Raw genomic sequence first — 24,861 nt, forward strand, 5'->3', positions numbered from 1 at the left:
TCATCTGTGGGTTTTTGTGGGTCATTGCCAATTAAGATCAATGACCTCAGAGTTTAAAACCCTCTAGAAAAATCATGATTGCTATTGGCAGGTCCCTCTTCAGATGTGTATACTTGGTCCCGCCTCGTTCCAAATCAAGTACATTGGCTTTTAGCTTGATTTAAATAACTCGATTGTCTCTTGGGCATCTTGTCAAGGTATTATAGGTAAAAAGTTTAATTTGGGTATACAAACGCATGAGTTGATTTATGTTAGGGTTCTTAACAATTCAATGGGTTGAATCAAATCAATTAAGTACGAACATGGGGCGGCAAAGTGAGTCTAATTAGTTGATTCTTTCACTAAGATTTAGTTCGAATAGCTGTCCTGAATTCAAGTTGTTGGAGGATCCAATCATTAAGAACATGTTTGGATACCTTCGATGAGGGTCAATCCCACTAAAAAAGAAAAGAGAAGCTAAATTTATAAAAACAGCAATTATAAAAACATGGTTGTGCTGATATCATCTCCCTTTTGGAAATTAAGATAAAATTAAAGGACAAGGTTGGATTTGGGTAAGGTTGCCCGATGCCTCAACCCTAGCCCAACCCGAAATTAAATCGGGAGGCCTCTCTTAAACTAAGATTGAGTAGCAAATACAGCATAACAATGAAACCCAAATCTAAGAAAATCTCATTTTAATCATTTTCTTAGAAACCCAAGTCGACATCCACCAAGAAAAGCTATACGCAAAGATTTTGGCCATCTTACAGACAAGAGAGTGCGCCCATTTGACGCAGGACCAGGAAACCCAAAAATCATCATATATACAGAATTTTGGGGAATGGTATCCACACTCCCTTGTTTAATAGTGACACACCTTCCTTTTTTTTAATGGACACTCCTTCCTTAACAGTCTAAAAAAACACCAGCCCAGTAAATAATGGTGAATAGTATCAAATAAGCAAGTGCAGAGGCATCATTTCCCAAAATTTTATTCTATGTAAAGATGCATCGAGAAAAGACCAAACTTATTTACATGGTATATTTCATTCACGAGAAATACAAAAAGAAATACGCATCCTTAAAACAAATACAAGTCTCTGTTTCCATCATGTGAAATTATTATCAGTAGTACCCATTGTTTGTAGAAGTCTTAAGTCATATGTTATTTGTCAATCCACATGTGATGCTACTGATTGCTAGTCAGTGTGTTCATGCTGCATCTGATTCAGATGAAAGTTACCTTCAATATTCTTATGCACTTCAACCTTGAGTTTCTCCTCCTTGTTTCCCCTTTTTACTTTGAGAAGCATATCAAACTTGGCAGCATCTTCAATCACCTGAGAGTCCAGAGAAACAATGGTACCCACATAAAAAAAATTGTGAAATTTAAGAGAATTGGCATCTTCCAAGCAAACAAGGTCAAGTAAAAAAAAAGGTAGGGGAAAATGCCAACCTCGGCCCTTGCGAGAAGTATCTCGAGTAGTTCATAAGGGGCCAGCGAATTGGACCGCTGTTGGATGGTCTTCACAGCATGATTAGCTGCATCTTGGACAACAGGATCATGCGCTGGCACCGTTTGCCACCCTGGTTTGTGGTCATCTGGTTTGCATGACCAGAGATTAGTTGTCATCATTTAACTATGTCAAATCCATTTAAAACATGTCATATACGTCATACAAGACAATCATCCTCTGAAAGAACCCCAATGTTATTCTGCCCACTGAGTAAAGAAGCAAATATAGGTTTACAACAGGGTGGGAAAAACGCTCTTTTTGTGAGTGCTATGGAAAAATATGGAGCAAACAAAGAATTTTCTAAATCCAGTTGTCAGACATGGGCACATGCTCCATGCTTTGGAACAAGGATATCAATATCTACAAATATACACATACAGCATCAGTACTCTCAGCTTACGTAAACTGTAAGTAATTGTTCCTTTTATAACATACATGCATGCAGCGTTGGTTCTCTCGACTTCCATACTCTATACATAATCATGCCTGGTAAACATTACTAAAGAACCATGAATCTCACATTTTGAAACTATGGGAAAAGAAAATGCTAGCTGAAAAAATGGAATCCATGATAAAAAATTTATGGATGCTGTCATCTTTCAAAAAAAATGTTCATGGATGCTGTTTAAGTTGCAGCGCGTGAAATGTCAAAATATTGATGCAAACATTGTTGAAACTTGAAAGTTCACGACACCCAAATATTAGGATATTTAATGGCTCGTTTTGTTGCTATGGGGAAGTTGAGATTTATAAAGTTTGAGAGGGTAATAATAATGAACTATTGCATTTGAAAAATGTTTCAGTTTCAGAAGGTATTTCTACTGAAGTAGAAGGAGATCGATAAAAGTAATCCTTGGTCGTAATTTCCAATATGAGCACTGCATCCGAAAAAGAAAGCCAGGATCCACCAAATGAAACTTATAGTAAGGGGAAAGAAGGCATTGTTATGAGCTTGGAGGGGGAGGGGGGTGTTAGTGGAGAGGGATTTTCTCGTCGTACTTTTTGTGTGCGTATTAAAAATCACCGTTAGAGGCAAGTTCCCCTAAATGGCGTACTTCGTAACGCCCCGAACTTAGAGTCACGTCGTTTAGCATAAAACACTCAACCCTAAAGTTCACCTTAAACAGGTGAAATTTTAAATCCACCCTATCTCGACTTTTTCATCTCATCCCATCCGGTAAGAAAGAGTGTGGAGTCCTAGTCTCATATCCTTCTGCTTCTGGTCCTGGTTCGTCTCCCTCCGCAACATCACAAAGAGTTTCTGGTTCGTTTCCCTCCTCACCATCACAAGAAAGTTCCGGTTGGGGTTTCCCTCCCCACCAAATCCACAAGAAAAGGTATTTTGTGTATTGCTCTCTCTATTTTGTTGGCTGTTAGCATGCTAGAGTGTCTACCACAGAAAGCTTTCTGCAAAAACCCCATCCGGCCTTCTTCCTTCCTCGCTTCTCCACTCTCCTATTTTCACTCCTTTTCAGAAACCTCCCACAAATAAGAGCCATCTCTCCATCCGTTTCTCAAAACCCGATTGGGTTTATTGTGTTATGTGTTGTCTTTATACTTGTTATCTGAGGATTCCAATAAGTTTTACCCACTACTTAGGCCTAAAATCTTTCTTTATTTAGGGGCATTAGTGGGGCCCACAAATGCACACTAGTATTTAGATCCATTAATCCAACCCACAAACCTAAAGGGTAGTAGTTAAAATTGAATATTAACCCTGTTGATGGCTAACATGCAATTTTAATGTTCGCATGACTCTAAAAAGTTCTTAAATTAAATTTTGATGGGTCCTGCCTGGGTAATCCGGGTCCAGCTGGGGTTGGAGGGCTATGCAGGGATTCCCGAGGGGTGGTATCGTGGGCTTTTGCAGGTCCAATTGGAAGGTCTGACACATCTGAAGCAGAAGTAAGGGCTGCATATCAGGGGATAAAGCACCTAAGTGATGATTCTTATGATAGGGTGATTGTGGAGGGAGATTCTTCAAATGTAATTAGTTAGTTATCTGGGAGAGTGGCTCCCCCGTGGAGATTCCTTAGTTACTTTGAGGAAATTTCTGATCTCATTTCAGAGTCGTCTATGGTTTTTAAGCATGTTAGACGCGAAGCAGATGGTGAGGCAGATTCTCTCGCTAGATCTGGAGTACATAAAGTAGGGTTGGAGTGGTTCGATTTCCTTCCCCCATGAGAAGTTTGTTCTGTATTTTCCATTGTATTTTGTTGTCTTTTTATGCTTTTCCTCTTTGTATTTATGGTGGACCATCTCGGTTCCTTTTTCAATATATTGCCATTTCCAAAAAAAAAAAAAAAAAAGCTCCCATTAAAGTCCATGTACTCTCAAGAGTCCCAAGTGTCCGCACATTCAAAGTCCAAGTCCCCAAAGAGTCATGGACAATTTCGCGAAGTCCATGAGTGATTTAAAATCCACCACGACTATAACCCCCCCTTAGTAACAAGAATCTTCATCACCACATGCCACCCTCACTATGGCCACCCCAAACTAATGACGATGAAATTCCATTAAGATTATCATCAACTCATTACATGTGTGTGTGTACATATGTAAGTTTCTTCTAATCCGGATGCCACGCCCTTGTTTTTGAACAATATCTTGGGGTATAGCGATGTCAATGATATCAAATCATCATCCGATTACATGTTTACTTCGGCTAATGAAGCGGTGAGTTGGAGGAGTTTCAAGGAAGACATCACAACGAATTCCACAGCTGAAGCGAAATACATTGCTACATGTGATGAGGCAAATGAGACTACAGAAGTTCATCAATGAACTTGGGATATACCCTTTGTTGAGAGACCCATTACGTTGTACTATGAAAACATTGGGACAAAAACTAAAGAAAAGGAACCGAGATCTCACCAAAAGTCGAAGCACGCTCTTCAAAGTATCATGTTATACAAGATATCATCAGAACAGGTGTAGCCAATACAAAAATTGCTTCACTGGATAAAGTGGCCGATACCTTCACTAAGTCGCTCTGTTTGGTTGCCGGGTATTTTTTGGTTCCTGGTATTTATGTGGGAGAAAAAAAATCCGAGGAGATTGGTGGGGAAAAAAAGTCCTAGAAGTATCCTGGTAAAATAAAAATCCCATGTTTGGTTGACCGGATTATGGTGGGGAAAAAAAAACCTTTGTTTGGTTGCTTGAACTGTTGGGTAGAAAAAACTTCTTCTCAAGCTTATTTTTGGTTCCTGAGTTTATTTTTGTTCCTGGGGTTATTTTGGGATGGGATGAAAAGGCAATCATTACAAAAGTGGGATTAAAAAATTCACCACACAAGCAATCATTACAAGAGTGGGATTAAAAAAAACCTACTGCTAAAAGGCAACCAAACATGGGATGGGACCAAAATTTTACTAAATCTTCCTGGGACAAAAATTTAACTGCCAACCAAACAAAGCCTAAATGGGTCTTAGGTACACAAATGACACTTTAAGTGCAAGTGGGAGATTGCTAGTTACATGCCCTAAAAACCAGTATAAATGTAATAAATCTTTCTTAATTGATTGATTTCAAGACATATATTGAGTAAATTAAAAGGAATGTGTAACGTGCTTTTCATGTTTGACACATGTTCTCCCTAGGTAGCAAATTAGGAATATAATGCCCATGGATTCACAGATCCTAAGGGCCGGAGAGATATAACACTCCAGTCCTTTGCATGCCTAAATGTTCCCAGTTGAGATTGAGACAGGTCATCTTTTCCTATAACTGGCATCATGCCTAGCCTCTATACACGCATTAGGGTGGGCTTATCTCGGTGTTGGGGTAGTAGACCACAAGCAGATAGCATGAGCGGTAAATGGTTTATGCAATGAACAGGATCACCATATCCTAGACTAACCAGTGGACAAAGAATAAGGGTATGATTATTCTACACAGACAAGACCCTTAGTATTTTTAGACCTGAGGGGTTGGGTCATATTGGTCTGTGGGCCCTCTCTATAGTTGTGGTCTGCCATACAATGGATTTCGGTGAGAAAAAAATATTCGGGGATGCTTGGTTATAGGGTAACCCACGAGATCAATAGGGATGCCTGATGCAAGTGGCCGCGGTCCGCGGAAGCGATTTACTAACGATCTGGCGGATCTGATCTCCGATTACGGAGGGATGCAAGTGCCAAAATACTCAAAAAATTGAAACTGCCGACGAGAAAATTTGGCTTTTATATGTAAGCCTTACAACTGAAATGAGAAAAAAAAAATTGACAATTGCCTCTGGCCAGATGAAGATGTGCTTGGCAAGCTAATTTTGCATCTTCTTGATCCCTTCGGACCGTCAGATCGCCTTCGGATGGTCGAGGCATCGGTGCACGTCCTTAGCCACTACCTCCATCGTATCGTCCTCGGATGCTACTGCTGCATCACTCTCCCCATCTGGAAGTGAAATCGACCTTGAGTTGTCTCCACAGTCTTCATCAAAAGGTGATATATGGCTGACATTGAAAAGATTATCAATGTTCCAATCAGCCGGCAATGGCACTCGGTAAGCATTGCTTCAATCTTCCTTAGCACTTCCGAAGCAAACTTCTTGCAATGTAGTTTGCTATGTAGGCCTGCTGAAAATCTTTCCGGAGTGACATAAACCCAAACTTTGTCACCCCTTCAAACTTCACCTCCTTCCGCTTCAAATCTGCCCGTTCTTTGTACTTAGCGGTGTTTTTTAGTGAGTTTTCCTTCACCTTGGAATTAGATCCAATGGACCCTTAGGATTCTACCCCAACACTACTTGAAATGGAAAGAACCCGGTACTTCGATTAATAGAACTGTTGAACTCAAATTCAATCTTGGGAAGCACTAAATCCCAATTGCCAAGGCATTTCACCGTAGTTCTAAGCATGTTTCCGAGTGAACGATTCTCCACTTCTGTTTGGCTTGTGGATGATATGGACTTGAAAATTTCAAGCTAGTGCCAAGCTGGTTCTATAAGCAACGCCAAAAATGACACATGAATTTTGAGTCCCGATCGGATACTAGAGAGTGTGGAGGACCATGATACCTTACCACCTCATTGAAGAACAAATCAGCTATCCTTGTAGCATCCAAAGTTGTCTTGCAAGAAATGAAGTGTGTCATCTTGGAAAACTGGTCAACCACAACATAAATGCTATCCCATCCCCTTGGTGTCTTTGGCAGTCCCAAAACAAAATCCATAGAACTATCATCCCATGGAGCCATAGGAAGGGAAAGGGGCTGATACACACTGGCATCGGAAGTGTAGCCCTTGCTACTTTGGCACTTCCAACAAAGCTTCAAAAGGCAATCAACATCTTTGTCCATGGCTGGCAATCTTTTGTCCTTTCCAAAATGTCCCGCTTCATGAGTTTCCACCAACACTTTCAACTATAGATAGGTATCCGGCAAAAAATGAACATTTCCTTTAAAAAGATACCAATCTTGCAATACAAACTCCATCGTTTCCCTCCGTTCAACTTCCACGATAATTTTGCCAAAGTAGGGATCATTACTAAGTCATTCTTCAACAAATCAAAGCCAAGTACTTGAACTTGCATAACACTCAGAAGGGCATACTTCTACTCAAGGCATCAGCTACTTTGTTTTGGACTCCGGATTTGTGCTTGAGAATAAAAGTAAACTCTTGAAGATAGTTTACCCACTTAGCATGCATTGGATAAAGCTTTTGTTGCATATTCAGATACTTCAAGGCTTCATTGTCGGAGACGAGGTTCAAGGTCATATGTGCTATCATTTCGTCGTACTCTATCAATGGCTTAAAACTGCCCCAATTCCGACTTTCCTTTCATCGCCCTCAAGTTCAAACAATAAGTCGATATTTTGTAGAGCAAATAAGGGAGTTGTTGTAAAAGCTTTTTTAATGGCTTCAAAACTTGCTTGAGTTGCCTCAGTCCATTTAAAATCTCCTTTTTGTTCATGCAATCAGTAATAGGTGCAGTTAGGGAACTAAAATCTTTCACACATCGCCCGTAGAAGCTAGCTAGACCATGGAAAGATCGCACATCCCGGATAGTTCTAGGAATTCGCCGCTTCATGACGGCTTGCACCTTAGACAATGTGGGAAAGTAAAATTCTCTCTCTTACTTTTAAGAGGGATTCTCTCTATCTCCCTCTCTCTTACTTTTTGAGCAGCTATTCTCTCTCTCTCTCTCTATTAATTTTTACTATTTACTTCTCCTTTTCTCAGGCCTCCCAAACAGCCATGGGAACTGAAATTTTTACCCATTACTAATATTTCTTCTCCTTTCCTTCTCTTGTCGGTGCACTTTCCTTTCCCACAACTTTGCCAACGTCCAAACAGACCCTTAGGACATAATGAGAATTTCAAGGAAAGTTTAATGGAGAGAGAGAGAGAGAGGAGTTCCCCTTTGGAATTCCCCATAAGGAGAAAACGTGTTAGGGGGCTCTCCCTAATTATTTGAGTTAAAGACAATTTTCCCTATATACTTTAACGTGGAAAATGAGAGATTTTACGCCCACAACAAGAGAGGGAGAGAGTACATTGAAAGAGGAAGGGGCCCACTTGGATTTACGTCCAAAGTGGAGTTTCTCCCACTATTAACATGAATGAAGAAATTTTAGGAACATTAAGAATCTAAGGTGAATAAAATTCTCTCAACTCTCGTATCTTTCTCTAATCTCTCTCATCTCAACCCTCTACTTCCACGGTCCATCCCTTCGTGTCTTGGCTTGGAGGTTAGTGGAGGGAGCACTATAAATCCTTCGTCTGTGTGTTCTAGGTAAGCCACTAATTCAACTCCTTAGGACATAATGAGAATTTCAAGGAAAGTTTAATGAGGAGAGAGAGAGAGAGAGAGGAGTCCCCCTTTGAAATTCCCCATAAGGAGAAAACGTGTTAGAGGGCTCTCCCTAATTATTTGAGTTAAAGACAATTTTCCATACATACTTTAACGTGGAAAATGAGAGATTTTACGCCCAAAACAAGAGAGGGAGAGAGTCCATTGGAAAAGGAAGGGGCCCACTTGGATTGATGTCCAAAGTAGAGTTTCTACCACTATTTAACATGAACGAAGAAATTTTAGGAACATTAAGAATCTAAGGTGAATAAAATTCTCTCTCAACTCTCATATCTTTCTCTAATCTCTCTCATCTCAATCCTCTACTTCCAACGTCCATCCCTTAGTGTCTTGGCTTGGAGGTTAGTGGAAGGAGCACTATAAATCCTTCGTGTGTGTGTTCTAGGTAAGCCACTAATTCAACTTCTGGGGTATCCATCTAGAGTAGAATTGAAACAGAGCGGGGTGTAGTTCAAGTAGAGAAATTGTAATTTGGATATCCAGGTATATAATTCATGATCTCATGAATTATTTTTTAGAACCAAAGATAATCTAATAACTAAGATTTTGGTTGTGATAAAGGGAAGAAATTAAAATATAGTCTTTTTGCAAATATTATTTGTTTTCCGTTGGGTTTGCGATCCCTTCATCCCAATAGTGGTATCAAAACTTTTACTAACCTAATTTTCTTCTTCATTCTTGAATTCTCTGAACTTTTCAAAGGACTCCAACTTGTGTCCCATCAGGTATAGATTACCATACTTGGAATAATCATTCATAAACATTATGAAGTAGACGAACTCACTTCTCATCGGAAAGGGATCCACACACATCAGTGTGAATCAAATCTAACAAATCCTCGACTGTTCCACTCTCACCCTTAAAGGGAATCCTGGTCATTTTTGCCCTGTGATGGATACCCCGGATTAAATTTGATTTAAATAATTAAATAAATCCAAAAATTCTTATGATGATCATTCCACATCTAGGACTGGATTGGAACATCTAGATCATTAGAATTTTCAAAAATACTCATCTCTTAGACCAATCAGTTAAATCGATTTTAATCCGGGCCTCTGATCATATTATATCTAAATCTAATTAACTAGAGGCTCTAATGCCACGGTTGGGATAAAAGGATCGCAGACGCAGAAGGAAATAAATAATATTTGGGAAAAAAACTATATTTTAATTTTTTTCCCTTTATCTCATCAAAGATTCTAGTTATTTGATTATCATTGGTTTTGAAAAATAATTCACGAGATCAAGAATCATACACTTGAAGATCGAAATTACGATCTCTCTTCTTATTCTACTCCCCGCTCGGTTTCCAATCTACTCTAGATGAATACCCAGAAGTTGAAGTAATAGCTTTCTTAGAATGCAAAGTTGAAAGACCTATGATGCTCCTTTCACTTGGCTCCAACCAAGGCATGAAGGGATGGACAATGAAAATTCAAGGAACTCCACTTTAGCCGTAAATCCAAGTGAGCCCCTTCCTTTTCCACATAAAGATGCATATTAAAATAATCGACTCTCTATCTCTCTCTCTCTACATTTAAATTACCTCAATCGACTCTCTCTCTTGTTTTGGGCATAAAAGTCCTCCTTTTCCACTTTAAAGCATATGGGAAAACGTCAGTAACGCAAATAAAGAGGAAGAGCCCCATGTTTTCTCCTTGTGAGGAATCCCAAAAGAGGGCTCTCTCTTCCCATTAAACTTTTCTTAAAATTCTCATGATGTATGAATTCTCTCTATCTCTTCCATTTTCTTTCCATCTCATTTATTTCGCCATTATTACTTAATCAAGTTGGATTCCACCTCTTACTCCTTTATGCAAATTAATAAATTAATTAAGCAATTGATTCATCACTTACATATATACCACTACTACGATGTATGCACTTGACTGCATGCACCAAAGCTAGTGCGTACATCCTCCATTTAATACAAAAAGAATCAAAGAAACCTCATTGATTGAGTTATGAGTGGATCATCGCAAGAATCCAACAGCTCATCCTTCAGGACTCGGAGAATCCTACTGCAACCAAGGTCTGTAGTCCAACTACTATAGCACTTAGACAAGTGACCCCCACCAGAGTGTTGCCCTGAAGATGAGTGTCAAATCACTAAAATAATATTTTATCACATCTCCATATGTATATCTTTCCTCCATTACTCATTTACTGTGACGAGTCCTACGAGGGCTGGACAATTATTACCCCTCGACCAACATCATAGTATACCTTCCGTTCATCTCTTTGACTCGCAAATGCATTTGTAAATTCCATTTGACACATAAATATATACATACATATGTTTGGAAATCCCTTTGATAAACCATTTATCAAATCACTTGGCCAAGTTTCAAAGGTCCGCTATGTGAATAAAATTGTAAAGGACTTTCCTCTTTTCAAGGTGGTGGATTCCTTGTTGGTATTCCCTATTGATCCCATGAGTTACCACTTAATCAAACATACCCGAATATGACTCTCGATCGAAAACTTTGGTAAGGAAGACCAAAAGTACGGCGCGGGCCCACAGAGCAATATGACCCATCAAGTCTAAAGATACCAAGCGTCTTGTCTTTGTAGAATAACCTTACCCTTATTCCTTCTCCACAGGTTATTCTAGGATATAAGTATTCAAAAAAAAAAAAGGTTATTCTAGGATATAGTTATCTTGTTTAGCGCTTAACCATTTACCACACCCTGCTGCTTAGAGTCTACTACCCCAATGGCAGAGATAAACCCGCCCCAAAGCGTGTATGGGGGCAGGCCTAATGTCAGTTGTGTACATGAAGAGATGTCCAGTCTCAAGCCTAATTGGCAATGTTTTGGGCATGCAAAGGACTGGAATATCTTATGTCCCCGCCCCCTTAGAGGATCGGTGAATCCATGGACACAAGCCATGCGTTCGATATGAAAAGCACATGATACATTCCATTCAATTTACCCAATAGATGTCATGAAATTACCCAATAAGAAAAGTTTTATTACAGTAATATTGGATATTAGGGCATATAGACTAATGATCAATCCATTACATGTGAACCATCTGTCTCCTTTTGTCCCTGCCAAATATAGACACCATAAATCGAACCACTAGGGCGGCCCAGTGCACGAGGCTCCCGCCATTGCGAGGTCTGGGGAGGGCTAGATGTACGCAGCCTGACCCCTGCTTTGCAGAGAGGCTGTTTCCGTGATTCAAACTCGTGACCACTAAGTCACAATGGAGCACCCTTACCGTTGAACCAAGGCTCTCCGTCTACCGCAAATCCAATCACTAAATAAATGAAATTTTGCAATCGTATTCAGATAAGTTTCTTGAAATTCAGATGTCATGCCCTTGCTTTTGAACAATACCTCCATGGTTCCTTAAACATCCATATTTAATTTCTATATTTGTATCAAGATATTCATAAAATGACACACAATATACATAGAATATTTTCCAAGTTTTAGAAAATGCCAAAGTCTTATCACTGCCAGCATTACCCATATCTTGTATTCCATATTTTTTTTAACAATGCCTCCATGATATCCTTAAACATTCATGTTTGATTTCTGCATTTGTATCCAGATCTTCAGAAAATGTAGTGTACATAGAACATTATCCAGGTTATAAAAATTGACAGTTATCATTTTTAGCCACATATAATTTTTAGCCACCATTTGGGTTCTATGGAAGGAGCGCAATGCTAGGGTCCTTAAAAGTTTTTCAAAGGAAGCCCAATTCCTATTCAATAAGGTGATTGTTTTAACTATTTCATAGATGAAAATTTTAGAATCTTTTCGATTTGTCTCGGCATACACCAACGTAGTTGTGTTGCGACTCCGCAACAAAATGGTGTAGTAGAGCACAAATGACTTGTGGCAAGGTTGGAGAGAGATAGGTGGTGCCTCTTGCAATGTCCCTAAAGTGATCCAAGCATGGTCCCCTCTTTCCCAAGGGATACTTAAATTGAATTTTGATGGCTCGAGTATGGGGAATCCGGGACCCTCGGGTATTGGAGGGCTTCTAAGGAACGAAGAAGGGGTTGTGATTTGGGCATTTAGTGGTCCAACAAGGGCGGTGGACTCTAATGAGGCAGAAGTTCTAGCCATATATCAAGGTATCAAATTGCTTCAAGATCAAGACATGAATAGCAGCGTGATAGAAGGGGACTCTCTCAATGTCATTAGGTGGCTTGGAGGCTCTCATATCGCACTGTGGAGATTTGCTGCATTATTTGATGAAATCCAAGATAGAATTGGATCCTCCTTGATATCCTTCAATCACATAAGCCGGTCAGCTAATGGAGAGGCTGACAAACTTGCTAGAGAGGATGTACATAGGGCGGGGGCGGAGTTTTTCGACTTCCTTCCACCTTAGCTGTTTTTCAGTTATTTTTTGGTTTCTTTTTCTCTTTCTTCATGTAATTTAAGGGACCTTCTCGGTCTCTGTTCGGTTTCAATGAATTTTCTCTTAACATTAAAAAAAAATCAGTGCCAACATTGTCTAGATCTCATATGCCTATCACAACTAGATTTGCAAGATGGTCACAGCCTCAATTTGCAGTTCAAGATCGAGAACGTCTCATCCCTTGGAGCATCTTGAGAAGTTGCCCACACTCCCCCATATCCATATTGAGAACCCCTTTCATACTGGAACATATCCACTTTGTTCCAGTTCAGCATGGACTTATGTCACGGGAACCCTACAGGTAGCCTATTTTAGGTGGAAGGTCCTTTTCTACTTGTGAGAACACCGTCAGGAACCAGCCCCCCATATTATTATTTAACTTTTTTTTATTGATGCCACCATATGTGCTCACATCCATAATATGTCCTTTCCTCCACAAGTTAAGAGAGAAGATGTATATAGTAACTCTAAAGCCCAATAGAAGAAATAAGACATCTAAAGTGGAGATCATACCACCATTCAAAAAAAGAAAAGAAAGTGGAGGCCATACCATAGAAGGAAATGTATCGCTTGCTGACCTTCGCTTTTGATTCCTAGTAATCTTGCAACTGGTCTGATTTCTCAAAGGGAATGCTTTTACGTTACTCACCCACCCACGAAAATTAAGATTGGTGTCTAAAAATTCAGACAAGACAAAGGAGTTTTTGGTTGACTTGGTAGGCCAAAACTCGGACTAGGACAACTTAGGCGAATTGGTGATTGACTCGGAGAGTTTTTAAACTGTAATTAGGATGAAAGGTGTTCTATAGACGTTGGTTCATTAGACCTAATCTAAAACCCTCATGCCCAATACCAGAATTTCAAAACCTAATCTTACAAACCTGAAGAAAAACTTGAAGCAAAAACTTGTTTGGCTCACAAAATCCCTAGTTTTCAAACTTCCCCACTCTCAAGGATAAAATGGAATACGGATCTATATTTATAAGTACACAACCATGTGGAAGACAAATCTCATCATCCCAACATTCATAAAGTCCCCTCAAAGAACATATGCAGAAAGAAACTACATATGAAAAAGTTCCAACAATTCAGATAAGAGCCCCAACTATGAAGACCCAATAACCACCAATGTCACCACAAAATTAATACCAGATTACCAGGACAGGCGTTGAAATGTTTGGAGTAAGATAGATCTTTCCTTAGTATGCCCGATAATGTTCTCACATTGGTAAGTCGATCCAAGTCTCAATGATGCGCCCACGTAACATTGAACACAATATCTTTCAATTATTATGGAAATGCAAGCGAACACATGATCAATCAGAAATCGCATGCAAAAAATAAAATAAATAGATCTACAATCAATTCTTTTTAAGCACAATTGATATCAATTTGCGGAATTATATAAGAAATATCAAGCTCTAGAATCATTACCATGCTTAGCACCGAGATCAGACGGGGTAATCGTGCTGTCAACAGCTGGCTTGAATTCCTGCAACTCCTTGAAATTCATCCATGACTTGACCCAAACCTTGGCGTCATAGAGTTTCGTCTTACCAGCTTCAATAGCCTCCAAAGTGAGATGGTGCATAGTACCAGCAACCACTTGTTCTTTTGCCTTCACCACCCTTGCAAACTCAAGAAGAGCATTCTGCATGAAAAAAAAAAATAACAAGAATTCAAACATCAATTAAAATGTCAAAAGAATCAAACCCAGTAAGAATACCCAAGAGACAAAATAAAAGAACAAACAAAGCTCAAAAAATAATTAGCAGTCAGGCCTTGTTTGCAATGCAGGGATTTATTGGAAATGCTTAGAAGTGAAAATTATTTCTGAAATTTTCTACTTTTCCTACATACAAAAAAATCAAGATAACATGAACAAATCCTATACAATTTTTATTTAGAGACCTTCACAATTTATGATGATAGAACCCAAATCATCAAAACAAAATATCATTACAAAAGCTAAAATATTCATATAAAATAGAAAAAGAAGAATGAGGGCATCAACAAATAAGAAAAAAAAAAAAAAAAAAAAACAGATGAACGAAAAAAGAAAAAGAACAAGAAAGAAAACAAATCCCACATTTTACTCTTTTCCTTCTAAAAAAACTAAACAGAGAAAAAGAAAAAACCTCTTTCTTGTTATGCTCTTCAACGGCAAATCGAGCGAGCTCTTCGATCTCTACACTGTTTTGATTGGAAACATCTTCAATCCCTCCAACGGTCGCCATATCTCTATAAAATGTTCAGAACAAAACCCTAAATAGAGGATCGAAGAGAGTGAGAATATATAAAGAGAGAAAATATACCAAAATTTCATTGCTTTTTAGTAGTGCTCTGCTTTTTGTTCTGTGTCATGCTCTTCAAACGTGCCACGTGTCTGACACGTGGACAGAAAAAAGTGCTAGAGGTATTTTGATCGGAACAAAGAAAATCAAGACTTCTAGGCTAAGAAAGGTGACGAGAGATTTTATTATACGGTGAAAGCTCTTATGGTCCCCTATTTTTCAAATTTTTTATAATGGCACTACACCTTTTTTTGGGGGGATTTGATAGCATCCATTGCAAAAGGCATTTCCCTCGAGGGCTGTTGCATGTGAGAGCACACTTTTCAGCAGATTTTGTCTTCATTCACGAGGTGGCTGCTCTCACATGTAATAGACCATCTGTGAAATGCATTTTGCGATAGACGATAGCAAATCCTCCTCTTTTTTTAATTATTTTTAATTAACCTTTGATGCATGGATGGGTCATTCGTCAAATTTCACTCTCACTGGACGATTCTTTTCTCCAATGAAAAGTTTTGAAGGAATGAGGCCCTACCCCCTCTATTGGCTATCTTTCAATCCTTTCTCTTCTACAAATTTTTATTTTTCTCCACAATGGCTATCTTTCAATCCTTTCTCTTCTACAAATTTTTATTTTTCTCCACAATGCGATGTAAGATCAGAGCCAGCACAATGCCAGCCAATGCTGAATTAGCACAGGACATGGTCCAACTACAGTGTACCAACCATCTAAATCTAAACCAAAAGAGGAGATCCCGCCAGCTAAACAAATGACACTCGTGGAGATGGACGAATGCAGAAGAAAAGGACTTTGCTATAATTGCGATGGACGCAACAAGCCGGGTCACCGGTGCAACGCACATCTTGCCATTGTAACCAGACACAAACATGAAGACGGTGAGATCGGTAATAATTCATATCAAGAAGTCAAGCCTCAAGACCAGAAGGATCAAGAAAAGACTATCCAGGTTTCCCTGACTTCAACCCTTGAGAACAAGGGTAATTTTGAGGACAAGGGAATGATACGACTCTACTTTCGAGCTTACTCTCTCCACAACACTATCCATTCATATGCTAATTAGTTGGTTTGTTAGCTTACTTTATAGTAATCTTTATAAATCTTATCGGGAATTGCTAGCGTCATCGCAAAAGGCTTTACGCGGCTGGTCTGTTGCACGTCAGACCAGCCACCTCGTGAATGGAGACAACAGCTTTTGTCTCCATTCACGAGGTGGCTGGTATGACGTTAGGGGTGGCAACGGGGCGGGTCGGGGCCGGATGTTGGGGTCCCCTTCCCCTTCCCCTCTGCGGGGAATATTCCCCCTCCCCTTCCCCTTCCCCTCTGCGGGGATGGTGGGGAATCCCCCTCCCCTCCCCGCGGGGAATATCTAATCCCCTTCCCCTTCCCCTTCCCCTCCCCGCATCCTTTGGGGACAAAATCCCCGCCCCGCCCCCTCTTTGGAACCCAACCAAACCAGCAAACAGAGCTTCTTTCTTCTACGTCCATTACAGACAATATTGTGATGAATGCTATGATTCTATTCATGTGATCAACAAACAGATAGACAAAATAAGAAATGCATGGATGAGACAACAAACATAAATAACAACAGGACCTCATCTTTCAGCAATTTTCTGCATAAATTATGGAATGATAAATAGGAAATGAGCACCAGGATTACCTTCATTATCAGGCAGCCAATGTGCAAAAAGTAACTATTTCAGTAGTCACAATGAACTTTAAAAGTCCATAAGTGGGCGCTCACACACGCAAAATAATGTTCATTAGTTCATTCTGTATAGCATGTTAACCCCCAGATGAGCATGAGAAATGAGAATGGAGAAGAGAACAAACTCAACAAATGACTTATTTCTTTAACTGCAATTCAGTGTAGTGCTGACATGAAATAAATTTCTAGTAGCTAAATTTTTCTTGTTGAAAATTAAAACCTGCAATCCAACCCTAAAATTCTGTTGGCACTACGATTTTTTGATAATTGCATACACTCAGCGTCTCAGGCTCTCAGCTTGTCTTTATTATTTCAACATCTGTGAAAAGGTTATTATAGTTCCCAAAATACTCTCAGAAGCTAATTAAAAGGAAAAGACAAGCTAAGTTTATGTTTGGGGGAATCTTGTAGCCGATCCACAGAGCTTCTAGTAGTTTTCCTTAAAAAAAACACTTAAAAATTTATAAAAAATGGCATTGATTAGCGGGGCGGGGCGGGGCGGGGACAACTCCATCCCCTTCCCCTTCCCCTCCCCGCACCGGGGAATTTTTATATTCCCCTTCCCCTTTCAAATCGGGGAATCCCCTCCCCAAACGGGGCGGGGCGGGGCGGATCCCCGCTTTTTCGGGTGAAATTGCCAGCCCTATATGACGTGCGACAGACCAGCCAGCCGTGAAAAGCATTTTACGATGGACCTTAGCAAATCCCTTATCTTTATACTGGCTAGTTTTAAGGGTTATATCTTTGGTCAAAAACATGGCTACCAACCTCTTTCTCAGAGCAGTAGCACCACCATCACCAGATCTCTGTTTCTCCATCAGAAATAGGCGCATATGGTCCCATTTGCCTCTCTCTGGACCTCGTAACTACTCTTCTCGGTACTCCCTCAATCCTCCCTTTAGCAGAAACTGCACGCATATCTCTCACCCCAAACGAGGTAACCCACAAATTTCAATCCGTACATCTTCCTCTCTCTATTCATGCACTCTACAGGTTTGTTTTCATTTCATCTGGTAGATTCCACCCTAAAGTGATTGGGCCTGCCAAAAAACCACTCGCACTCAACTTTGTACACTTGTTCTTGTTTGTATTTGCTAATAAATTAGTTACCATTAAAAAAAAAAAAAAAAAAGAATCTCATGGTTCAAAAAGAATGGTCAGTTTCTTCAAAATAAGCTGTTGGGTCTGCAGATTCGCCCATGCTGATTATTGCAGCAATTTTACCTACTAAATTTAATTTTTGATTTGATTGCATTCTCCATGATAAAATTTAGCCCCTGTAACCATACTTAGGTGAAGTTAATTGCTTCCTGCACAGTTTGATTATTGATATTTGATATCCATATTAAACCAGCAGTTATAATTTGGTAGTTGTGTGGATAACTGCACCGTTCTCTGTATCAATTATTATCATGAACTTATTTAGATTGTCACGATTTCTGTTTTTTTAGTTAGTTAAAAGGCCTATGTTGTTGGGTTATGATTGGTCCATGCTTTCAAACTATGCTAGAAGTTTCTTTGGTAGTTTCTTGATTACTTTTCATGTAACTGCAGGTTGAGGATTTTTCTCCCAAAATTAGACAAGTGATAGACTGGTATGAGTGAAACTATTCTCACTTTGACACGGCTGTAACTCGCATTTCCGTTTTTTCGTTCTTTACATGGTTTGTCATATCACTGTCGACACATCATCTTGGTTTTTATTAGGAATTGTGCATCTTTCAATTGAGCTACAACCTCAACCCCCACCTTGAAGTACTCGCACAAAGAGACAATTGACATACAAATTCCAAATTACCATAGATGTTTCATGTTTCAACTGAAGTGGATGTGTGTAGTGATCCCCATCATAGGGCTCATACTTCTCTTTTACATTTATTATATACTGATGGGCCCTATCCTTATACTGTCAACAATGTTATAAAAGGCGTTTGAGGTGGACTCCTCAAGGTGAGGTGTGCCAAAAATTCCTCAAAATGGTGAAAGAAAGGGAACTATACCAGTGAGGTGTACGCCTTTTTGTCGCTAGGTGTGAAAGTGTGAAAGGTGTATGATTGTCACTTGAGGCGTATGCCTCCAAGTGGATGAAGGCACAATAATCCAGCTCTTTCTCCAACTCCATTTTCACTGTTATATTGGATTTGCTCGAAGAAACATGTCTCTTAGGGGCAATACCAGTTGACAATCGTATGAATTACAATACCAAGCTCGTGGCTGATCAACTATTGAGGATCCAAAGGAGATACAATGGATTGATTCATACACTCATCTACCTGTCCAATGCCAAACTGGATATCACATTCACATTAGTGTGGTAAGCCACTTTATGCAAACTTTGTGTATTCCACATTGGGAAGCTGTGATATTGTATAAGTTGAATGGGCACTGTCACATTAAGGGGTAATCCTAATGCTGATTGGGTTGTCTCTCCTTTAGATAGGAGATCCACTACTAGTTATTGTACTTTTGTTGGGGGTACTCTGGTTACATAGAGAAATAAGAAAAAAAAATGTGGCTGTGAGATCTACTGCAGAGTTAGAGTACTGAGTTATGGATCACACAACTTGTGAGTTGACTTGGTTGAAGATTGTTTTTATTGTTGATCGTCCAGTCAAATTATTTTTTTGACAATCAAGTTACTTCGCGTATTGCCGATAATCCAGTGTTCCATGAGATCAAAATACATTGATGTGGATTTTCATTTTGTTAGGGAGAAAGTTATTGACGGGAAAATATCCACGCCATATGTGCGATCACAAGATCAGCTAGTTGATATATTCCCCAAAGAAATTAGTCGAAGTTAGAGCAAGCATATTTGTTACAAACTGGGTATTAGTGATATCTACACTCCAACTTGAGGGGGGTTAGAAAAGTGTAACCTGATATGACCCATCACTTATGTGGCTTAATATGATAGGGTGCATCATATATGGTTTACTCATAAATAAAAGAGGAGAGTAGGGATGTCAACAGACCTTATTCGGATCAGTCCACTTATGTTTGTGTTATGATCCGTTTAAATCCTAGTTTGGTTGGGTGCTACTCAGTTGGATGAGCAGATTCTGTGTCCGTGACTCCGTGTCACAATCCCATTACGAATCAGTGTGTCCTAGCCTCCTAGGTTCTGTTATTGGTTTACACAGTAAAAACATTGCACAAATAATGAATTCTTGGTGTGTGTTTCAGCGGCGATTCGGTGAACACAGTCACAGTGTCACACAGAGGCGAACAGAGACAAAGTAGCATGTCAACGATAACCAGTTAATGGAGATGACAACCAAAGAATGGGTTAGGGTTCAACAAAGGAGACTTCGCTCGTTCGTTTCATTTCATTAGAATGAGGTTTCTTTAGTTTTATTACGTTACATATTATATACTGAAAATACCCCTCATCTTTAACCGGTAAGTAAAAAACATGAAGGGCATTTTCATACGATAGTAAAATACATTCGGATATAGGACACACAGTTGGACTTGTTTGGGCAGTGTCTTGGTTCTATCCGATTAAGAAAGGCTTGTATCTATGTCCCCCATGCAACACTCCAACAGGCCCACATCATATGTGTCCACACCCGTTTATAGTTGGATCCAAAGAATTGAATGTTATTCGATTCTCTTCTTTATGTGATATTAAATATTTTTTACCTGTGAACCTTAGCGACAATTACTGTGTATATAATAATTTCTAAAATGAATTGCTTCTATCCCTATATGCTTGTAATAGAATGCTATGTAAAATTTCATCACATTGACACATTATACCATTACGCTTCTTTAGCAGTTTTGATATCTGTTTCTTGACTGCAGGTGTATTAATATAAAGAACTCCTTTCATAATGATTAATTAACTGTAATTTAAAAAAAATGATTAATTAACTCTAAATTCCATCCTCTTTTTGCTTTATCTTTTCATTCTCATTCCCTTTGGAGTTTTTAGTCCTTATTGTTTTGATTAGCTTCATTTCTTCATTACAGGTTTGGACAGCTTCAAGCCGTTCATCTTGAAGGCATTGAGCCTACACTTTGAGCTGGTGCTTAGCAACTGTTATTTGACATTATGCATTGGCAACTGCAAGTTGTTAAATCATTATGAGCCTTCAACATTTTTCTATTTAATCAAGGATCTCCTATGGTTATCAGAGCATGCTCCAGTTTACTATTAATAAAACAGTCCATGCCTCTATATCAAGAATTGAGAACCCTTCCGAGTTTGGGTGACAGCAAAAACAATTTCTATTCTGACAATTCTGTATTCTCATTGTTTTTAAAGAGCATATTAAACATCCTGTGCACCCTTCATATGAGACCTCTCACATGTTTTTTTCTGTATATGGTGCCTTTTTAAATTGTTGGATGAATCTCAGCTCTGCTACTGAGGAACCCAATGCACCTTGCTAGCTGATAGAATGATTGCTTTCAAGTACGGTATCGAAATTATAGATGGCCTGGTTGATAATTGGTAACAATGTCTTGAGCATAAAAAAGATGCCGTTCTAGCACGCCACACTAATGTTTTCCGTTTATATTTACATTTATATCCTTGTAATTAGATATGGGATGTTGTTAAGTCTTCATTGCTTTAGCTGCAACTTTGTTTCCCAGATACTGAAGTTGGTGACAATTTGCGATCTGATCTTCCAGAAACATTTGAGAATCGGTGAGGGAGATTGCAATTTCTTTCCTATATTTTCTAGACCTTCACTTTTCCGACTTTAAATAGCATTGTTTCACTCCATATAACTGGATGCAATTTGGTATTCTTGATATAGGGAGGCTATGTTAGCTGCTGTTCCAAGCTATGAGAAACCATTTATCAAAGTTCCTAAAGTCTTGAACAAGGAATGATGCTGTGTAACTAATTGTCCTTCATTTCCACCCAAGGCCCACTCATTGAGGATGGTTCTCTTCTTTGTAGGTATGTAACTATTGTCAGTCATTACTACCTTAATATGAACAGCATGGTTTCAACTGGAGAAGACAGCTGAAGGAAACTTCATGATCAGTAATCTGTAAGCCTGACCCTATTTCTCTACAGAAACAAAGGCCGAGAAAATTACACCTAGTGATTCATTGATTCAAACCCCTCATTTGTTGCCCATTGTGGATGGACCATGCCCTGGAAATCCTTCCTGTTGGATGGTCGTAACCCTTCAACTTCTCGCGTGTAAATGTGTGATTGTTTAGGAAATTATAAGGAAGCTATGCCAAAATTTCTGTAAATCAGAGGGTTAGTAGTGTCCAGTGTTGATGCTTTTCATGTGAAAGCCCATCCATTGAAGGGCCGTACAGATGAATAGTTTAGATCACCAAATCGATAGGCCTCTTTTTTATTCACCCTTGATATTTTTCCATGGAAAAGTATGCAGAGACGCCATTTTCTTTTCTTTGTGAACACGTCAGTCAGAGACCGTAGGAGTAGAAATTTCTCTGCTAGTCCCATTTTCTCACATGTAATGATAATCCATCCTATGTTATTTTGTTCTTCTGAAAAACTGGGTTGGGGACAATATGAATCAATACCTCTTTGTCACAAACATTCTAGTCGGTGTCGTCATAGATATTTCAATGTCAATCAACAATTTTTTAAGTACACCAACCTTTGGTTGTGTATGGGATAGGTTGTTCTCAGCTTTAGGATTTTACTCTTCAAGGTTACAAGAGTTCCTCCAAGGAATGCAAGTAGTTTCATTCTTCTCCAAGCAACTATCTTTGTGAACTTGTCAGTCAGATCCAGACTTACAGATGTAGAAATTTTCCGCTTGTCACATTTTCTCTCATATACTGACAATTTGCCTCTGTTTTTTTGTTGTTATGGAAAAATGGGTTGGTGGAAACATGAATCAATACCTCTTTGTCACAAACATTCTCATTGGTGTTGTAACAAATGCCCCTAATTTCAATCAACAATTTCTTAGCTACATCAACTGTTTGGTTGTGTATGAGATAGTTTGTTCTCAACTTTATATTTTCTCTTCAATTTTACAAGAGGTCCTCCTATGAATGTGTTAATGGTTTCATTCTTCTCTAACCATATTTATGAACATCAGTCAGTCAGAACCCAGAGAAAGCTCCTCTTTATCACATTCTCATTGGTGATGTAACAGATATTCCAATGTCAACCAGAAATTTATTAGCTATGTAAACTTTTTGGTTGTGTACGAGTTTAGCTTTTTCTCATCTTTAGATTTATACTCTTCAAGGTTACAAGAGGTCCTCCAATGAACGTGTGAGTAGTTTCATTCTTCTCCAACCAATTATCTTTGAGAACATGTGAGAATCCAGACCTATAATGTGATTCCTTTTTTTTCCTAACTAAACAGAGGCAGATTTTCGTTATGTGAGAGAAAATGTGACAAGTGGAGAAATTTCTACTTGTTCTCAAAGACAATTGGTTGGAGAAGAGCGAAACAACTTACACATTCATTAGAGTACCTCTTGTAACCTTGAAGAGTATAAATCTAAAGCTGAGAAAATTGCCATTAAGGGAGAGAAAATATAAAAAGTCAGCATTAAACTATAATTTTGGTATAAAAAGGGAGGTTTCATTTTAAGTCCAAATCAAGTGAAATCAGTCTTGATCTGCTCATCTCGAAGTTTTCTTTCAAACACAGCAAACGGCACCGAAAAAGTCGAAGGGATGAGAGAGTTATGGTCTCTTTCCTAAAGACTGCAAGAAATTCTTGGATTTCTCGTATCCTATGATGAGTCCCGAAATTGAATGTGAAAAAGATCTTTCAAAAAAAAAATTCTTGGATTTCTCGCAATATGAGATTAAATGCCATAACTGTGATTTGTATTTTACTTCTTATTGGTGCTGCTGGGAAATCTGCACAAATAGGATCGCACAGTAGTTTGAATATAAAGAATGCTAATTGGTCACATCTGACACCTATAGAATTCTTAGGGAGGTTAGCCTAATTCTAAAAAACTGCATTGAAGTTATCAGTACAAGCATAATTGGTCAAGCTATCCATGACAAGGTTGCCTTACCTGAAAATGTAAGAGACTACTTTGAGGCTTTTCTCTTTTATGACTTACCACTATATCAAAATTTTTGATGAACAACTCAAGATGTGATATTTGTATTTCATGTATAAATTGGGTCAATACACTGACAACATAAACAAGGCTTGATCCAGTTATGGTTTGGTAAAACAACTTCCACACCAATCTCTGATAAAATTATCTTGTCGGGGTTTTTCCAATTTCCTTATGAAGATCAAAGGGAAAAGGAATTCCCTTCTGGAATGCTACACTCAAGGTTGACCTTGCAAAACTCAGACGAAAGGGCAGCCCCATTGGATCCATATTTCAGGGCTATTATAAATCCACTTTGGTGACATGCACCCAATTGGGGCGCCCTTTCGTCTGTTTTTTTTTCTTACAGCCCTAAGTTTAGCATTCCTCCTCAAACAATATGCAAAGACTTTCAATTATAAATAGTTTTCTTAAGTCTATATAATGACTCCCTTTGAACCATGTACATTAATTCTTGAATTCTCCATGGAGTTATTCATTCTTGCATCTAGCTGATTGAAGGACAGTTCTTATTGGTACTAATAGATAAAATCATCTAAACTGGATTCAATATCTCTAGACGACCAAAATATTCTCTAAACAGTCCACTCCATAAAGCCCTCTTGGGAAACCCCTAAAAATTATGGGAAGTGATATTTACACCCCTTTTGATCACTAGGTACACCCAGCGCCAGTGTATCAATGACTAAAGAGGGGCTAATGTACTTGACGTTAGAAAATCCAGTGGGTTTGATTGCCCCGTACACTGGCGCTGGGTGTCCCTGGTGAACAAAAGGGGCGTAAATATCACTTCCCAAAATTATTTGCATGTACTGTTTATTTGCAAATAATTGCTGTAACATTTTTGTGGAAAGTGATTTTCAGACCCTAGATTCAGTAACGATACTACACCTTTCTAATTAGCTTTTAAAGGTTATTACAATTCCCCAAATGCTCTTAACAACCTATTTAAAAAGTATAAAGTAAAATAGTGTCATTATTGAAAGAAGGGAGTGGGAATACCATTTTCATAGTTTTATATGTATCTGGCTTTAATGGCCCATTTGTGAGTAAGATCAACTTTGCCTAACTTTACTCCATAGAATCTCAAATGGAAATGGTCTTGAA

The 24,861-nt window shown here is 38.8% G+C and overlaps 2 protein-coding genes across 10 annotated transcripts; one reads left to right on the forward strand and one right to left on the reverse strand.

Moving 5' to 3' along the window:
- Positions 1-940: 940 nt before the first annotated feature.
- On the reverse strand, positions 941-15,128 carry CYSB (cystatin B). Of its 2 annotated transcripts, XM_077385494.1 has the most exons (5): positions 15,008-15,128; positions 14,831-14,933; positions 14,127-14,343; positions 1,439-1,584; positions 941-1,322 (listed from the first exon to the last, which is right to left on the reverse strand). In XM_077385494.1, exons 2-5 carry the CDS (start codon positions 14,927-14,929, stop codon positions 1,182-1,184), a joined length of 603 nt encoding a protein of 200 aa, XP_077241609.1. In that variant the 5' UTR covers positions 14,930-14,933; positions 15,008-15,128; the 3' UTR covers positions 941-1,181. The 2 variants fall into 2 exon arrangements, with proteins under 2 accessions (XP_077241609.1, XP_077241608.1); XM_077385493.1 differs by lacking the exon at positions 15,008-15,128 and having other exon boundaries at positions 14,831-15,001.
- A 2,164-nt stretch (positions 15,129-17,292) lies between these two features.
- LOC143882092 (uncharacterized) lies at positions 17,293-22,713 on the forward strand. Of its 8 annotated transcripts, none has more exons than XR_013252104.1 (5): positions 17,293-17,653; positions 18,271-18,311; positions 20,692-20,747; positions 21,319-21,373; positions 21,486-21,631. XR_013252104.1 is itself a non-coding variant. In XM_077385495.1 (4 exons), the coding sequence occupies exons 1-4, from the start codon at positions 17,473-17,475 to the stop codon at positions 21,497-21,499; spliced, it is 306 nt and encodes a 101-aa protein (XP_077241610.1). In that variant the 5' UTR covers positions 17,307-17,472; the 3' UTR covers positions 21,500-21,631. The 8 variants fall into 8 exon arrangements, 1 of the variants encoding a protein (XP_077241610.1); XR_013252103.1 differs by having other exon boundaries at positions 17,297-17,594; XR_013252100.1 differs by having other exon boundaries at positions 17,303-17,709.
- The last annotated feature ends 2,148 nt before the right edge of the window (positions 22,714-24,861 follow it).

Source organism: Tasmannia lanceolata, unplaced genomic scaffold, assembly GCF_043159265.1.
Source record: "Tasmannia lanceolata isolate RefF3 unplaced genomic scaffold, GAP_Taslan_0.1 ptg000007l, whole genome shotgun sequence".
Classification (NCBI taxonomy): Eukaryota; Viridiplantae; Streptophyta; class Magnoliopsida; order Canellales; family Winteraceae; genus Tasmannia; species Tasmannia lanceolata.